Here is a 15310-nt window from a genome sequence, read left to right as displayed (position 1 = left end):
AGAAGCTTACCTTGGGGTGGTACGACGGGGGCATAGCCCTGCCGGACATCCACAAATATTACTGGGCAGCGCATCTCTCGGCCATCAACCAGGGCACGTACAGTAGTGGGGACGACCCAGGGTATGGGATGGACAGGTGGCTCCTCCCCGGAGGAAACTTTGAGGCAGCACTCTATTTGCGTCCCGGAACGTTTCCTCTAACGGGACCTACGCAACACTCGGTCAAACTGTGGCATATTGTAAACCGAAAACTGGGCTGGACTGACAAACTGACGAAGGCAACCCCGCTCTGGGTGTCGGAGAAGCTCGGGTTACTGGGACGCACCAAGGGATTCCGCAGTTGGGATCTAATCGGTATCTCTCGTATAGGAGACCTTTGGGGGGCTGGAGGTATGGTGTCCTTCGCCTCCCTACAACAGTCACACGAATTGGCACACAAGGAATACTTCCGCTATCTGCAGGTCCGACACTCTCTCAAATCCAACATCCCACTGGGGACACCACTCCCGGAATCCTCCCCTCTAGAGGACAGATTACTAGACGGCCATTTGCCGGAAAGGGCGATATCCCTCACCTACAAAAAGCTTGTACACCACTCCCCGGATCCAATGGGGCCCCTCAGGGGGAGGTGGGAGGCAGATGGCCTGGGAATTGACGAGGAGGAGTGGAGAGAAGCATTCTCCTCCCCTAAGGAAGTGGCGATTTCGGCAAAACTGCGCCTGATCCAACTTAAAGTACTACACCGGGTGTATGTCTCAGTCACCAGACTGGAATTGATGGGGAGGAACGTGGATGGGCTCTGTCGGAGGCGGTGTGGGGATAGGGGGACATTTCTTCATGTATTATGGGAATGCCCACGGGTTCAAACATACTGGGCAAAGCTACATGACTGTATAAGTGAGGTGTGGGGCATACGGTTGCGGCCCGAAGCTGAACGATGCCTCTTAAATATCTGGGAGCCCACGGACCTGCCAGCAAGGGGCAAAAAGTGGGCAACACTGGGGCTTGCAGTGGCAAAACGTAACATTGCCCGCCTGTGGGGGGCGGAGGCACCACCACGGCTTGGAGCGTCGAAAAAGGACATGGACTGGTGCATGCTGCAGGAAAAGACAGTCTATGTCTCGAGAGGTTGCCCCAAGAGCTGGGTGACGATATGGTCTCCCTGGAATGCTTACCGAGGTAATGTCTGTGAGCCCCCAATCTCCTCGCCCCTTGAAGAACTGTTGTCCCAATGAAATTATGAACATGTATCTGTTTTCTTTAACTCTTTTGTAACATATTGCATTACAGAATTCTCAAGTGATCAATGGCTGTACCACTAACCCTACTGACCTAAAAATGTGAAAGTGACCGCTTTGTTCCATTTTTGTTAATAAAAAGAATTTATAAAAAAATAAAAAAAAAAGTGGAAAAATCCCTGTTGAGGTGCTTTTTGCGAGATGACTTGTCTTTGTTCTTGGAAGCAGGTCACTTTGAAAACTTAGCTGTCATAAGCAAGCTAGAGAGAGATTTTGAGTGAAACCCGTAGTAAGGTCGGGTTGGGTGTTTTTTATAGGCCCGCACCGTGAATAGTTTAACCCAGTACAACTTGACGACATTGTCGGTCATGCGGCCTACTTTTCACATGAACCAGCAATGAGTTTTGGATGCAAGCACCAGAGAAAGAAGTCATGAGGGTCAGACATCAACATCTGCTTGTGGAAAGAAGGAGTTGTACCATATAAACCCTGAAATCTTTTCCATGAAAACATTTGAGGAGTGCAACTCCGGATCCACATCGAAGGAGGTGGAAAAAAAGTAAATGATATCAGCATGCTGGACTGGTGCAATATATACACATGCTGGACTGGTGCAATATATACAGCTCTGTGACATCGTGTCTTGAGAGGATCTCACAGTAAAGTTGGAGCGGTGCTGCTACCGTCCTCCATGGGGGAGCTACTTCAATGCTTCCAGATACAGTCTGATTCCTGGGGGAGGTTTAGGAGATGAGGGACCTGCAGGTAGACGTATCTATCATAGCTCATAGGAAGAGCTTTTAACTTTTACATCTGATGCTGAAACAGCATTACATGGGATACAATAGATTGATCCCTGGTTAGGTCTAGAAGGATGTGGTCATGCTAGCCATGTTTAATCATGGTGTAGAGTCATGGTATATGGATTCACAAGCCTTGACTGCATAAAACCAGCCACAACCAACTCACTTCACAAAACACATATTGCTTCTGTTATATTCAAGAACATCTTGTGCAATTGCAGTGTTTCATTTATGTTCCTTTTCTGATATGCTAGATTCCATTATATCATTATTTTAATCTAGTTCTTTAATCTACCTTTTACATTCTTTGATGTCATTCCAACACCCTTCTTTCTAAATCTTATCTTTTCTTTTATGTCTTAGTACATTTAGTGTTATTTGTAGCCTGCTGTGTTCCTCTGCTTATTAAGTAGATTGCAAGGTCCTTATTTATTTTTCGGCTATTGTTATAAATTACTTAATAAATATTTGTCACAAAATAACAATGAGGCAAATTTCTCATGGTATATAAAAACCCCTGTTGCTTTACGCAGCTGTTTGAAAGTAGAGTTATTATTCAATAAGGTCTGAAATCTCTTGATCATTACCAGTCCCCATTAGGGTCAGCACTCCATTGAACACAGCAGTTCCAATAGAGGTTTCCTCTATAATCCGCATTATAATGAGTGCATACATAGCATAGTAATTCCCAGTACACATTTTGCTAGCAACAACCGCCTGGAATTTGTGCAGGAAATACTGCAGTACAGTCAGTCAAATCACTTTATTCGATACTTAAGACATTTTTAAGATCATAAAAGTATAAAGATGCACAGTATGAAGTTAAGAGAGGATACAGCTTAAATAATAAGAAATTGTAAAAGTAATTTGATGACAGACATTAGATTTACAAACAGGACTATTATATATATCTATATATATATCTCCTAATTCATGAAACAGAGTGGTCCCGCCACCTAGTCTTCCATGAGAAGTAGATATGAGGCCACGGTATAACATACTAGCTCATTAGGTAGTGATTGTAAAAAATACCAAGCTGGACGGCATGGAGTAAAATGGTATTTACTGCAGTACTGGAGAGTTTTGAAGCACAGAAAGGGCTTGGGCAGAGGAGAACGTGCGGTTTTCCTGGTTCATTCCCCATTCTGACGTACGCAGCTCAGATTGGAGAGGTAATACCACACCCAGCAACCGCTGCCCTCTAATGGCTCGGTATTTCGTGTGCGCAATAAATACCATGACCGAGCCACTTGAAATGAGTCCCTGAATGAGACCATGTTTGACATGGCTAGCCCTTTCAACTGTCTGGCTAGATCCAATATCAGCAATGGAAAGACAGAAGTGTTCATTTTAATTTAAATTATAATAAGCAATCTGTTTTTTATTTTAAAAATATGCTACAAAGGCAAATGTAAAACAGATGAATCAAGCATGTATTTTTGGGGAACCTTATTGAAAGTGTTAATTGAAGAACAGAATAACTTGGTGAACATTTGTTTTAATTAGATATCTATCTGCTATATGTTATACATCTCTAGGACAGGGAGGTGTTTATTTCTGTTTTCAGAATTGAGTGTCCAATTTTTAATACATCATGTCAAGCAAAATAAAAAGTCAAATAATAAGAATTAATTGCACAAGTTAAATATATATTTAGGATGCATCACTCATAAAACCTGCTGTTCTGCTACCTTAAAATGGTTGGGGTCTCAATACCTTTTGTGGGAATATGCCTCTCCTCCTTACCTGATTTGACGGCTTGCTCATTCAGCTCTGCTATCACTTTATCACGCGTCTCCTCGTAGTCAGCGAGGGTGAAGGTGTAGGCCATCAGAGCTAGTGTGTAGGTGTTGGTAACAGTGGGCAAAGACTCTTTCAGGTAGGCCAGAGCACGCTTCACTGTGCTATCCTGAAGGGAAGTAATTGAAGTGGAGATTGGTCTCTTAGACCTAGTGATGCCATCATATGCTCCCAAATATTTCACCCCAAAACACATATCGCCAGCCAGATTATGAACAGGAGATTTCATATGAGTGTCTAGTCTCCTTACCCACTCAGTCTAGGGTCACACTATATGGAGATTATCTTTGAGGGGCTGGAGGGGGTGTTATGTTTCCAGTTACACTCAAATTGTGACCTCTTGATGTATTCAAAATGATTACAAAAAAGGTGGGAGTTCCCTCTCCATCTCCCTACCATTCTTGGCTGCTATTCACCATGACCACCTCTAGAGTTAGATTGAAGCTCAATTACTGAGCAAACCCCCTTTATCTCTCTTTCAATAAGTGTGGATTGGTTAAGAGCAAAATATTATATCCTGATTGACTAATACAATATTATGAAGGTACAAATACAGTTAAATATATATTTACTATTCCAAACTCTACATTATGTAAACATCAAGATCTGTATACCTTCAACATAAATAGGTGTGGAGTTAAGAATGTAAATAAAACTATACTTACTTTTATATATTTACCTTCATGATATTGTGGTAGTCTATATTCTGGATACAATATATTGGCTGTCGACATTTAAAATGCGGTATTGTGGTAGAACCATGCCAATGCATAAGATGCAGTTAATAACTATGTCAGGAAAACCTTCAGCATAATAAAATGCCTCCACGAGATTAATACAATAACAGCATGTGGCTATTGGCACAAAGGAAATAATAAAATCTACACATCTAAATATGACCTATAATTCAAAAAGCAGCTTAACAATAATATGGATTTTGAACCATATTGATTTTCAAACATTAGCATGTTTTTTTTCTCAGTATACTTTGTTTTGTGGCACAATGTTTAAGAAAATCCTGTCCATTACTTGCAAAGCGACCTTCTTCAGTATGGCAGTAGCAGACCATCTGAATTGAGCAGTGTGCTGAACTGCACTTCAGGGAATTATTTCCAGGGTACTGGCCATCTACAAGTATCTCCTGAACTATCCATTGGACTCTCCTTTTCGACACTCAAACCCAGCTCATCAAGATGGAAAGTTTAAGATTGGCCATAACATTACTAAAAGCCTATCAAACTTAGCATGAACCCACGGTTTCCAATCCCCTGCTCAATGTTTCAAAAGCTCTCTTCCATCCTCCTCCTCCCCAAACCCAGGTGTGTCTTAAGCCATGGTAAAGACTTGAACAGGACTCACCGTATCATTCATTCCCAGTTCGAGCATGGCTGCTGTGATGTAGGCCGAAAGCGAGAGGTTATCTTCCACGCCCCCCTGTGAGAGACAGAGCACAGTTGTCACATATAAACACACCTTTTCAGAGTTCTCTCCCACCCCTCCCTTCTCTCAGCAGTAACAATCAACATACTGTGCTGCTCTTGCTTGCATGTTAAATATCTCTAATTCAATTACTGTTGCAAAAGGCTTCACTTCAAAACTGCTTGGTGCAACAAATGTAATCTCACCAATCTGTTGAAAATGTGAGTCAAAGTATCCACTTTTTGTTGTAATTTATTTCATGTAATAGCTTGCTAAGTAGAGTGGCTCATACTGACATCCAAGGATTTACAGTGACGTGGCTGTACTGAAATCACACTATTTCTATCTGACATCTTAAAAAAATGCATGTATTATTGAGAGTCAGTATAATAAACTGTCTCTTTAGATGATATTATCAGAATCAGAGGAGAATATCCTGTTTTTGCCGGGGTCTTGCAAACTCATGTTTTGGAGACCCTCATTCACATTAAACTCAGGGTGTGGTATATGTTGATTCTCCGCTCTGTTGGTTAGGTGAATAGCACCATCATTGGGTCACTTGAGGGTCAGTTCTCCAAGTGATCTACGTTCCTCTACCTGGAGGGAGACACTTTGGTTTTTAGACAGTGTGGTTAGAGAGTGAAGATTAAAATTACCTCCATTCCTTATTTTGGTCTTTTATTTTCCAAGGAAGGAGCAAGATTAAAAGGGGGGGGGGGGGGGGGGGTGCTGTGGTGGAAGAGTTCATGTTCCACCGCACTTGGTGTTAGGTTGTGGTAGGTCGACATCTTTCAGCCCTAGGTTGCCCTAACAGGTCTGTGGGCCTACTTCAGGACCAAAGTGATCTGTTATATCAAAATGAGATATATCGATTAAAGAGTCCAGGGGTTCCCTAAGAGTGGTTAAGGGCTTGGTCTAGAAATCCTAAGGTACTGTTATAGGGGGTAGTGTAGTTGAGCAGCCTTAGACTTATCAAAGATGAGTGCAAGACATCTGCAAATACACAAAATAATCAACAAGTGATATGCATGACTCAATAGGGAGATCCACACTAATTTATCAAAATAACGGGTATCTTTATATATGCTTAGGCACCAGAATCAATTTGTTTAGGTAAGTACGTTTTTAACGAGAAATACTTTTGAGTTTAAAAAGTCGACACAGTGCAATTTTTAGAAGCTGCAATGTTATCCTATGGGAGGAAAAGCAAGTGCGGCATTCAGGCTCAGTACAGCGACTTCCGGGACCAATCTCCAGGAGTTAAGGTGAGTATGGGGCAAGGTCCAAGGTAGCACAAAGCGGTTAGACCGGGCGGCATTGGGGCGGCCAGGTGCAGAAGTGCAATACAGCGTTGGGTGTCCAATGTTAGTCTATGGGGAGCAGTCTTTGTGGCTGAGGGTTTGAACTGGGAGGCCAGTCGGGCTGAACCAACAGACGGGCTCAGGCCTCGTGATGCTCAGGGATATGGGAATACCTTCGGTACTCTTTTCCATGGGTCAGGGCGGCCGGGGGCAGAGGTGTTTGGCGGCGTTGGATTTTCATCACCGTCAGCTGCCGTGGTAGAGGTGAGCCAGCACACAGAGGCCGCAGGACTTGACTGGGGGACCAGTCTGGCTGAACCAACAAAGGGACTTAGGTCACATGACGCTGGGGGACGTAGGAACACCTTTGGTAATTTTCTCCTCAGGCCAGAGCGGCTGGGTGTAGAGGTGTTTGGCGGTGTCGGATTTTCATCACCGGCAGCGGTTTCAGTAGGTGACGTCAGACGGCCCACAGTGGTCAAATCTAAAGTGGGCTTTCTCTCTGGATGGTCAGGGGACCATGCTGACACTGTTGGCCCACTTTAGCTCAGTCTCTGGAGCAGGGGTGCAGTGGCCCTTTGAGGAATCTGGTTACTGCATCCATCAGCAGTTCGGACTCCTCACAGTTCTCTTGGGGTGATGGGGAAGCAGATCCGATGCTCCACAGGAGTTCCTGAGTCTTGGCGGCAGAAGTGCTGGCAGTCCTCCCAGGCTCTTGGAGGCACAGCAGCTTGCAGGGTGAGTCAACTTTGGTGCAATCGTCGGGAACAGAAGACAAGCAGGCAGGGTTGGCGCCAAGTCAGTTTCTTCTTCCACAGTTCTTGCTTTTCACTACTTTTTGGTCCGCTTTTCTTTTTGCCATCAGAATCTGATTTTCTGGTGCCAGGTGCTGCCCTAAATACTGAATTTAGGGGCATTAGGGGAGTGTAGGGTCGTAGCCAATTGACTACTGACCCTTGGGGTCACTATGCCCACGATATGACCACTTCATGTGGGAAGTGGGCACAACTCTGTTCTATAGTTCCTAAGTTTGCCATCACAAAGATGGCTACTTCTGAAAAGTCAAGTCCACCTCGGATTAGACACCTTAGAGGTAGTACTAGCCAGGGGGTGGCATGCCTATCTGACTAACTAACTTTCCCATCTGTTTAGGTGCCAAAGGGGCTCTGGACAAAGGCGGTTGGTTTCCTCCCCTGTGAGGGGAGCCAGATTCATATTTCGCAGGCAACAGCTCTCTGAAGCTTGCTGGCCTAGGAAGTCTAATCAGCAGGTCATCCTGTGGGACGGGATGTGACACGCTCTTCCCGGGCGAGCTTTGTTCCTGACCTCCTGAGAGCAAAAGGCTCTCCTCCTAGGAGGTCAGACACTTGTCTTGGATTACAGGCTGACACAAACCAGTCAGTCAACTTACCAGAGGTCGGTAGGTTCTCAGGGTGCACCTCTAAGGTGCCCTCTGGGTGCATGTATTGATAAATCCAACACTGTAAACAGTGTGGGTTCATCAATATGAGATGTTTGATATCAAACATCCTAGCCATCATGTAGCTGGGGGACTCATTTTCACCAGTGTCCAGTACATGGTTTAAGAATGGCTCCCCTGGTCACTCGCAGGAATAGAGCTGACCAGCACAGGGGCATATCTGCTCATGCAGATATGCCCTCACATGTAACATTAAGCATGCTACCTTACGGCTGTCAAGTCTGTTGTAGGGGTGACTTACAAATAATCCATGCAGTGTTAGGGAACATGCACACAGGGATGTTTTCGTTTTTGTCTGCACCAAGAAACAGCCTGCAATGGCAGCCTTGCATGGGTTTGATGAGGAGTCCCTTAAGGTGGCACGATTTGTGGTGCAGCCCTTAGGGACCCTCTTTAGTACCTCAGGCCCCTTTTAGTACCAGTTACTAAGGACTTGCAGAAAGTGCTAAAGGTTTTGCAAGTTGGGGGAAACAAGTGTAAAGTTTGGGAAAGAGATCTGGCACTGGGGACCTGGTTAGCAGGAACTCAGGGCCCGATTCACAAAAGTAATCTGGGACAAAAATCCTAACTTTACGACTTTCGGTATTCACAAATGGCATTTAGGAGTAGTAAAGTTACGATTCCTAACTTTACTACTCCTAAATACCCTTTGTGAATACCAAAAGTCATAAAGTTAGGATTTTAAAACCAAAACTTACGTTTAACTGAGACAAACTCCTAACTTTACGACTTTCGGTATTCACAAATGGCATTTAGGAGTAGTAAAGTTACGAGTCCTAACTTCACTACTCCTAAATGCCCTTTGTGAATACCGAAAGTCGTAAAGTTAGGATTTTGTCTCAGATTACTTTTGTGAATCGGGCCCTATGTGCACTTTCAGTCGAAATCCCATTAAATACCAGCCAAAAAGTGTCGGGGGGCCATGTCAAAAAGGGGCACTCTCCTACAGCCAGGTTACAATGTTTTACCCTGACTTGCATTACATGGCTTCGACACAGGCATGTAATTGTCAGCGGTTATTGGAAAGAGACATAAGAACCTGTTTCTAAGTATTAATAAAGAGAAAACTTGGCATCTTACGTAAGGTATGTAAACTAATCTGTAAATACATTTTACTGATTTTCACCTGGACGTGGAGATCACAGGCCTGCGGCATGTTGTCCTATGCGACACTCTTGCCCACCTTTTTCGTCTGCTCTGGTGGCACAGGCCAACAAGGGACATTTAAATGAAAAGTAAGTATGGCCATGTGTAAGGACCGGTTCTGTGATGGCTCACACGGGACAGTTGAGGAAGAATCAGCTAATGTACTGTTTAGCAATGGTTCACAAAGGAACAGGACTGTCTACGGTAGAACTGTTTTATTATGTAATGTTTACATTAGGTGGTTGATGACGAGATCCGGTTATAGATCCATGTAGTATGTTGATGGATATGTTGCGGATGGCCTTTGCCATTTGTTTTGCTCAGCTGTGGTGCACAGTGGTTCATTGACCGGGCTAGGGTGGCTCTTCAGTCTGGAGGTATGATTAGTAGATTAAATGCCTTTAAGGCAATGTTGTACACATGAGTGTGGTATATTTAACATGTTCTGAATGGTTTGGACAAATACAATGGTGAAAGGGTGTAATGATCTGTGTCATGGACATGCCTGTGCGATGGGATGTCTTTAGTGTATGCTGTTAAGAAAATGAAAACATATGTTGTGTGGTGAGTTGTGCTGGAAGTTTGTAGAAAGACAATTAACTCGCCAGTAGGTGGATGTGCATGTATGTGCTTCAGCATACTAATGAAAAGCATGTAGGCATGCCAAAGACATGTACCAACAGTTTCATGCAAGCATTGCAATGACATATATCAACACATGTAAATATTGCAATTACTTGTATTATAGCTGTTAGCATCAGGTTGCTGTGTATCAGCATAGGTAAGCATTACAACGGCATGCAAGAGGCATGTCAGTGTTACAGCGGCGCCTGTTTATTATTGGAGGACGGGTGGAAGTTTTTTTAAACTCGGACGTCACTTCCACTTCCGTTCCTTCCGTTTGTCCTTGGAAGGACTTACCCTGAGCTGTGAATCAACATGGACTAGCGAATGGGGGACGACGGGCCTCTCTGCGGGGTGCAGGCCATGACGTTTAGAACCTTCTGTGGCACGGAAGGGCTGACGTCCAGTGTACCGTTACAACAAACAAATGATGGACGGAATGCTGACAATGCAGACATTCTCCCCCAGTCAAGAGATCTGGGTTAAATCGATGGATTGAACCCAGATCTCTTGACTGGGGGAGAATGTCTGCATTGTCAGCATTCCGTCCATCATTTGTTGTAATGCTTTTCGCCCTAAGTGGGATGGGTATTCCCAGACGTGGGACCCGGGCTCACTACGCCACTGGAGTCAAGCTATCCTGGCTGATGACGGCTGATAGCCAGAAACCGGTCCTAGGATGCTTGATTTCGGTCCAGGGAAGACATGGCTTGGCAGTTCGGGCTGGACTGTTCCCATGAGGCACAGGGTCAAGACTGATTTGCATATGGCCATGTCTGAACTGGGGTGGCGTAGTGGGCAAAAGAACGATGGATTTAACCCAGATCTCTTGACTGGGGGAGAATGTCTGCATTGTCAGCATTCCGTCCATCATTTGTTTGTTGTAACGCTGTCCAGTGTACCGTGGCATGTTCCCAGCAACATTCACCGAGTGTGCATGCCACACACTGTGTCAAAGCTGGTGAAGTCACTCTGGCTCTTATAGATCTGTCTCACCTTGTGCTGGTTGACACTCCATGGCAGGCTTTCCAACCAAGCCACGCAGCCATCGAGCATGCAAGGTCTTTACCTGCCCTCTTTTGTAAGGCATTGAGTTAGTTGTATTGGAAGAGCCCCCCTGCCCCATATCTAACCAATTGCAGGATATTTTATATGAAGAGATTTTCTGTAGCACTGCATGCCACCTTTCCATTACCTTTGAATGCTGCAGATGCAGGAGGAAACTGAACTACCAAGAAACCCTCCAGACTACATAAAGACCACTCTTCCACTTGCATTCACTATCTCAAATACTAGAATTTGGCGACATAGTGACCCCAGTGATGCGGATAAAAAAAAAAAAAGGAAAATCCTACGCATCACGCATTGGAGGAAGAAAGAAGAGGAACAAGGCAACTATGCGTTATATTGTCTTAATGAGTTCTAGTTACTTGTCTTAATGGTACGTAACAAAGAAGAACCATAGGTAACTCTCAGAAGAGCGATAAGCCAGGTCTTATGTTGAGTTTGAAACATGGAGCGCAGGAGGCATTTTTGGTCCATAGTCTTGGGGTTATATGGGTGAAGGACAAGTTTCCAGATTCTTTATTGACTCTTACTACTGATGCAAGCAGGCTCGGTAGGACTACACTGACCTCTGCCCTCAGTTCCTTCCTCCCTCCTGAAAAATAACTTTATCCTTCTGTTGTCCAGTAAACTGTTCAATCTGGAACTCCATTGCTGGCAAAGAGCTATTTCCGTTTGTTATTTAAAAAAAAAAAAATATATATATATATATATATATATATATATATATATATTACATTTTTTTAACAGGTAATCACATAATTGTTGATTGCTGGCTTTCACTTTCCTACAGCTATGCTTTTTCACCAGGTATGCTTCCCGCAGTTATGCTCGTTTTGTGGTTGTGTTTTTCACACAAGGTATGTTCTCATGTACAATTTTACCATGCAATATGGGCCAATTTCATTCCATGTAAAAGGTGTATTTTCCTACAATTTTCAAATTGCCCGCAATACATGTGAAAAATAATTCACAATTTTGCCTACCCCTACTTAAAAACTGTTTTTTCCATTGAAATAATTGTACGATACATACCCTTCCTAAAGAAGATAAGGCATTCTTGCGTGTGCGGCCTGCATTTGTGTTTATATTTTTCTACAACACTTCATGCTTACAAGGGGGAGCTACCACACCAGGATTGGAGCATCTCTTTGGTCCTCATGCACCTCCCCCCACACTTCATTATAGGTCAATGTCTAATATTCCCTCCACCCAGAGGTTAATCTGTAAAAAATAAGTGCTGGAGCATTCATCAGGAGGCAGCTTGCCCCAGCCCATTTCTCCTGTTAGCGTCACCTAAAACAGAACCAACTACAAACCATGAAAGTGGGGAGAGGGTGTGGCACAATAGCCAGAGCTGCTGATTCCAGAGAACCAGGTTCGAGTCTCGGCTGAACATCCTGTGATTCTTGGCAAATCAATTAATCTCCCCATAAATTAATGTGTCCTTAACTGGGGCTTATGAAAAGCGCTGGTGTTGATGATAAAGTGCCGTTGCTGAGCACCGGAAACCACCGGCTCAAATTAAGCACTGCTACAAACCCAAACAATCAGTAACAGCCTCCAAGGAACATAATGAACTCTTGGTGGCCCCATCAGGGGTGTGAAACAAATCAATAAATTCTAAATTATGTAGTACAATGTAATGCGATACATGCACTGCTGTTTGTCAACATTGCAAAAGCATGCACCAGCAGTAATTGGGACTGCAATATGACAACGGCAGGGGTCATCCTTGAAGATTGTGCGTGAATATGTGTTGACACTATAATAACATTTAAAGCAAAGAAAGGATATCTGGACTCTTCATGAATTAGTGGGGGAACATTCATAGTACACTGTCTCAATACACCTTAACACACTCTAAAACCGTGGTTCTTAACCTGAAGACCAAGGACCCCGTGGGGAGTTACAACGGCTACTCAGGAGGCCACGACTGTTTGCTTTATTAACTAATTGTTTAATATTATAATCATGAATGCAAAAGCAAAAATTGAAAATTTTAAAACACTCCATAAAATTGAAATATAAACATTAAGTTGGTTTCCTTAGCTTCATTTGTGTATGCAGTGTGAAGCAAGTACAGCAAACAGAATCTAGCATGGACGATTGGTGGCCTCAACTGGAGCACTAATATTCCTGACAATAAGAAAGTATCCATTAGGAGCTATAAAACAAAGTGACATGCTATAGTCTAACATCACTTTATTGTTTAGAAAAGAGATGGAAATATTGAAAAGCTCCAACCTTTCCATTTAAATTAAAATTTCAATAAATACATTATTCGTAGGTTGTGTATTTGTTGGACCTTGACTTGTTTCTGTATTTTGCTGTATTGTTTTGAGGTTGAACTTTGCTTAGGCAGGCATTCCTTGCTCCTGAACAAATTCCATGGGGGTATATAGAAGTAAAAAGGTTATCAAAACGCTGCCCTGAAGAGCGTCTTTAAATGTGTGATTTGTGGCTGAACCTTAGACAAATGGTATAATTACTGGAAGCCTCAAATAACGGTGCGTTGATATACATCACAGTGCATTCTTATTACACTCTACTTGTATACTGAAATGACGTTGTCTTCCTAGGCATTGGCACATCTCCTCAACAATGTCTTCTGTTATCTGGCTTCCTAATCCTAGGCACATTATTTTCAAATCTCTCTGATACACCCATGATTCGAACTTGTCGCTCAAAGAACACATTGGCAAGAAGACCAAAACAGTCTAGTTCAAACTCTCTCTCCTTAAAAAAAGTGTAATTGTTTCCACCAGGTGAAGACTTCAGAACAACAGTTCAAACCCTAGGCCTCTCCCATGTTGATGAAGGCAACACCCAGCTGAACAGCATCCCAGGGACCATCATTGCTCCTCTGGTGGACATCCTTCAATCAGTAGGATGGCTCATCAAGGGGCTGGAGCAGACTGATGACCTCACCCTCATCATTAACAGTGCTGGCTCCTCTGCTAAGGCCAAGGAGCGTAGCCCCACTGCTCAATGAGGGGTGTAAACTAAAAAGTACAATGATAATACCTGGAATTATTATCATTTTATTTGGTCAGGGCAGGGTGGGGTTTGACTCCCCTGACGTCGAGGAGGAGGAGGAGTGGTTGTGCACTCTGTAAAAAGAGCACATGAATGTTTGACCGCACCTCTGCATTACAGCCTGCATGGAGAACATGCCCAGGCCCCATTCCCTGGCTGAGGGCCGAAGCACAGCACTCAGAAAATCACATGCATTGCAGTATTATGATTGGCTCAGGGAAGCCTGGGTGCTTACCAATCACAGAGCTGCATGGCTGCATTGTGATGACTGTGGGGAGCCTGGGTGCTTCCTGGTCCCCGAACGAGACTCACTCAACGTGGCAGAGATGCGGCGATTGAAAGACGGCGGCAAGATCAGGTAAGTGATTTTTTCAAATTTTTATTCAAACCCCCGCCACTGATTCTAAAGTATTGACAGTGCAAGCCTGGCATCACTACAAGTCATTCTACACCAAGACCCTTGTTTACCTAGCTGACAAACTAATAAAATTGGTAGGTTAACACCAAATAAGGAGTTTCAACATCACCAGAAACCCTGCAGTATATTGAAAAGAAAATGAGATTTCCTAGTCTATGCCCCAGAGACACATCCCCTACTAAATTAAAACAGTACCAACCCTACTACAATTCAAGAAGAAACTAGAAACTCACCTATTAAAGAAAACTACCAGAGATAGGTTCAATTCTCAGCCCTTCAACCTTTCCTCCCTGGGCCTTGTCCCCTGTACAGGGCATCATCACTAGCCAGCTAGGCTCATGCTTTAGAAATTCAAAAATGCACATACATAAACTCAATTCTCTTTGTTTTGCCATCATGCCTTTCACGAACAAGGACCCAGGTCTCATCAGTTCAAATTTCTTCATGATTCTCCTTGTTCTTTCATTTCTGCCTCTTCTTTCTTTTTATCTCACCTAGAATAGTTATTCTGAAATTGAGGGGTCATCGTTCATGTTTCTAAAGGTCAAACACTGGCACACTCTTCCTTTTTCTATCCCTCACTATTCATCTGATTGGTCGATCTTGCCTCAAATCTCTGACAGCTCTACTTTCCTGCTCCTCTCTTTAATTGACCTACATTGTGATTCTACAGCCCCTTTCCTTCAGTGCCAGCACACCATGCTGGGTGACAGTTGTGCTTTATAAACATCTATCAATAAAAATAATGCAAATCACCTCAGAGCTCCTAGACTTTGTAAAGGAGTTGGGACTTCATCCACATTCCTCTACAACTCTTCAATGACTTGCAAGACCCTCAAAATGCACATGAGGAAATGTCTTATCTTGTACTCGCAAGCAAACTTAGAGCTATTCACTTCCACTTGGCATGCTATACATTAAAGCCCAAGGAAAGGCAACGTTCCTGGAAGGGGTAAGGCACCATTTTGTGGAGCCTC

At 43.6% G+C, this 15310-nt stretch overlaps 1 protein-coding gene across 1 annotated transcript in view; it reads right to left on the bottom strand.

The window, feature by feature from the left end:
- LOC146812866 (alpha-2-macroglobulin-like protein 1) overlaps nucleotides 1–15310 on the bottom strand; it is a 252930-nt gene that overhangs the window by 33584 nt on the left and 204036 nt on the right. The window contains exons 27-28 of the mRNA XM_085619942.1: nucleotides 5201–5275; nucleotides 3788–3950 (exon numbers count right to left, since the gene is read on the bottom strand). Of these exons, the coding sequence (XP_085476068.1) occupies nucleotides 3788–3950; nucleotides 5201–5275 (238 nt within the window). The remainder of the gene's footprint in view (nucleotides 1–3787; nucleotides 3951–5200; nucleotides 5276–15310) is intronic.

The sequence above is a fragment of the Triturus cristatus genome, chromosome 7 (assembly GCF_964204655.1).
Source record: "Triturus cristatus chromosome 7, aTriCri1.1, whole genome shotgun sequence".
Classification (NCBI taxonomy): Eukaryota; Metazoa; Chordata; class Amphibia; order Caudata; family Salamandridae; genus Triturus; species Triturus cristatus.
Note: the sequence above shows the minus strand (reverse complement) of the source record. Positions and strands in the feature narration are given on the sequence as shown.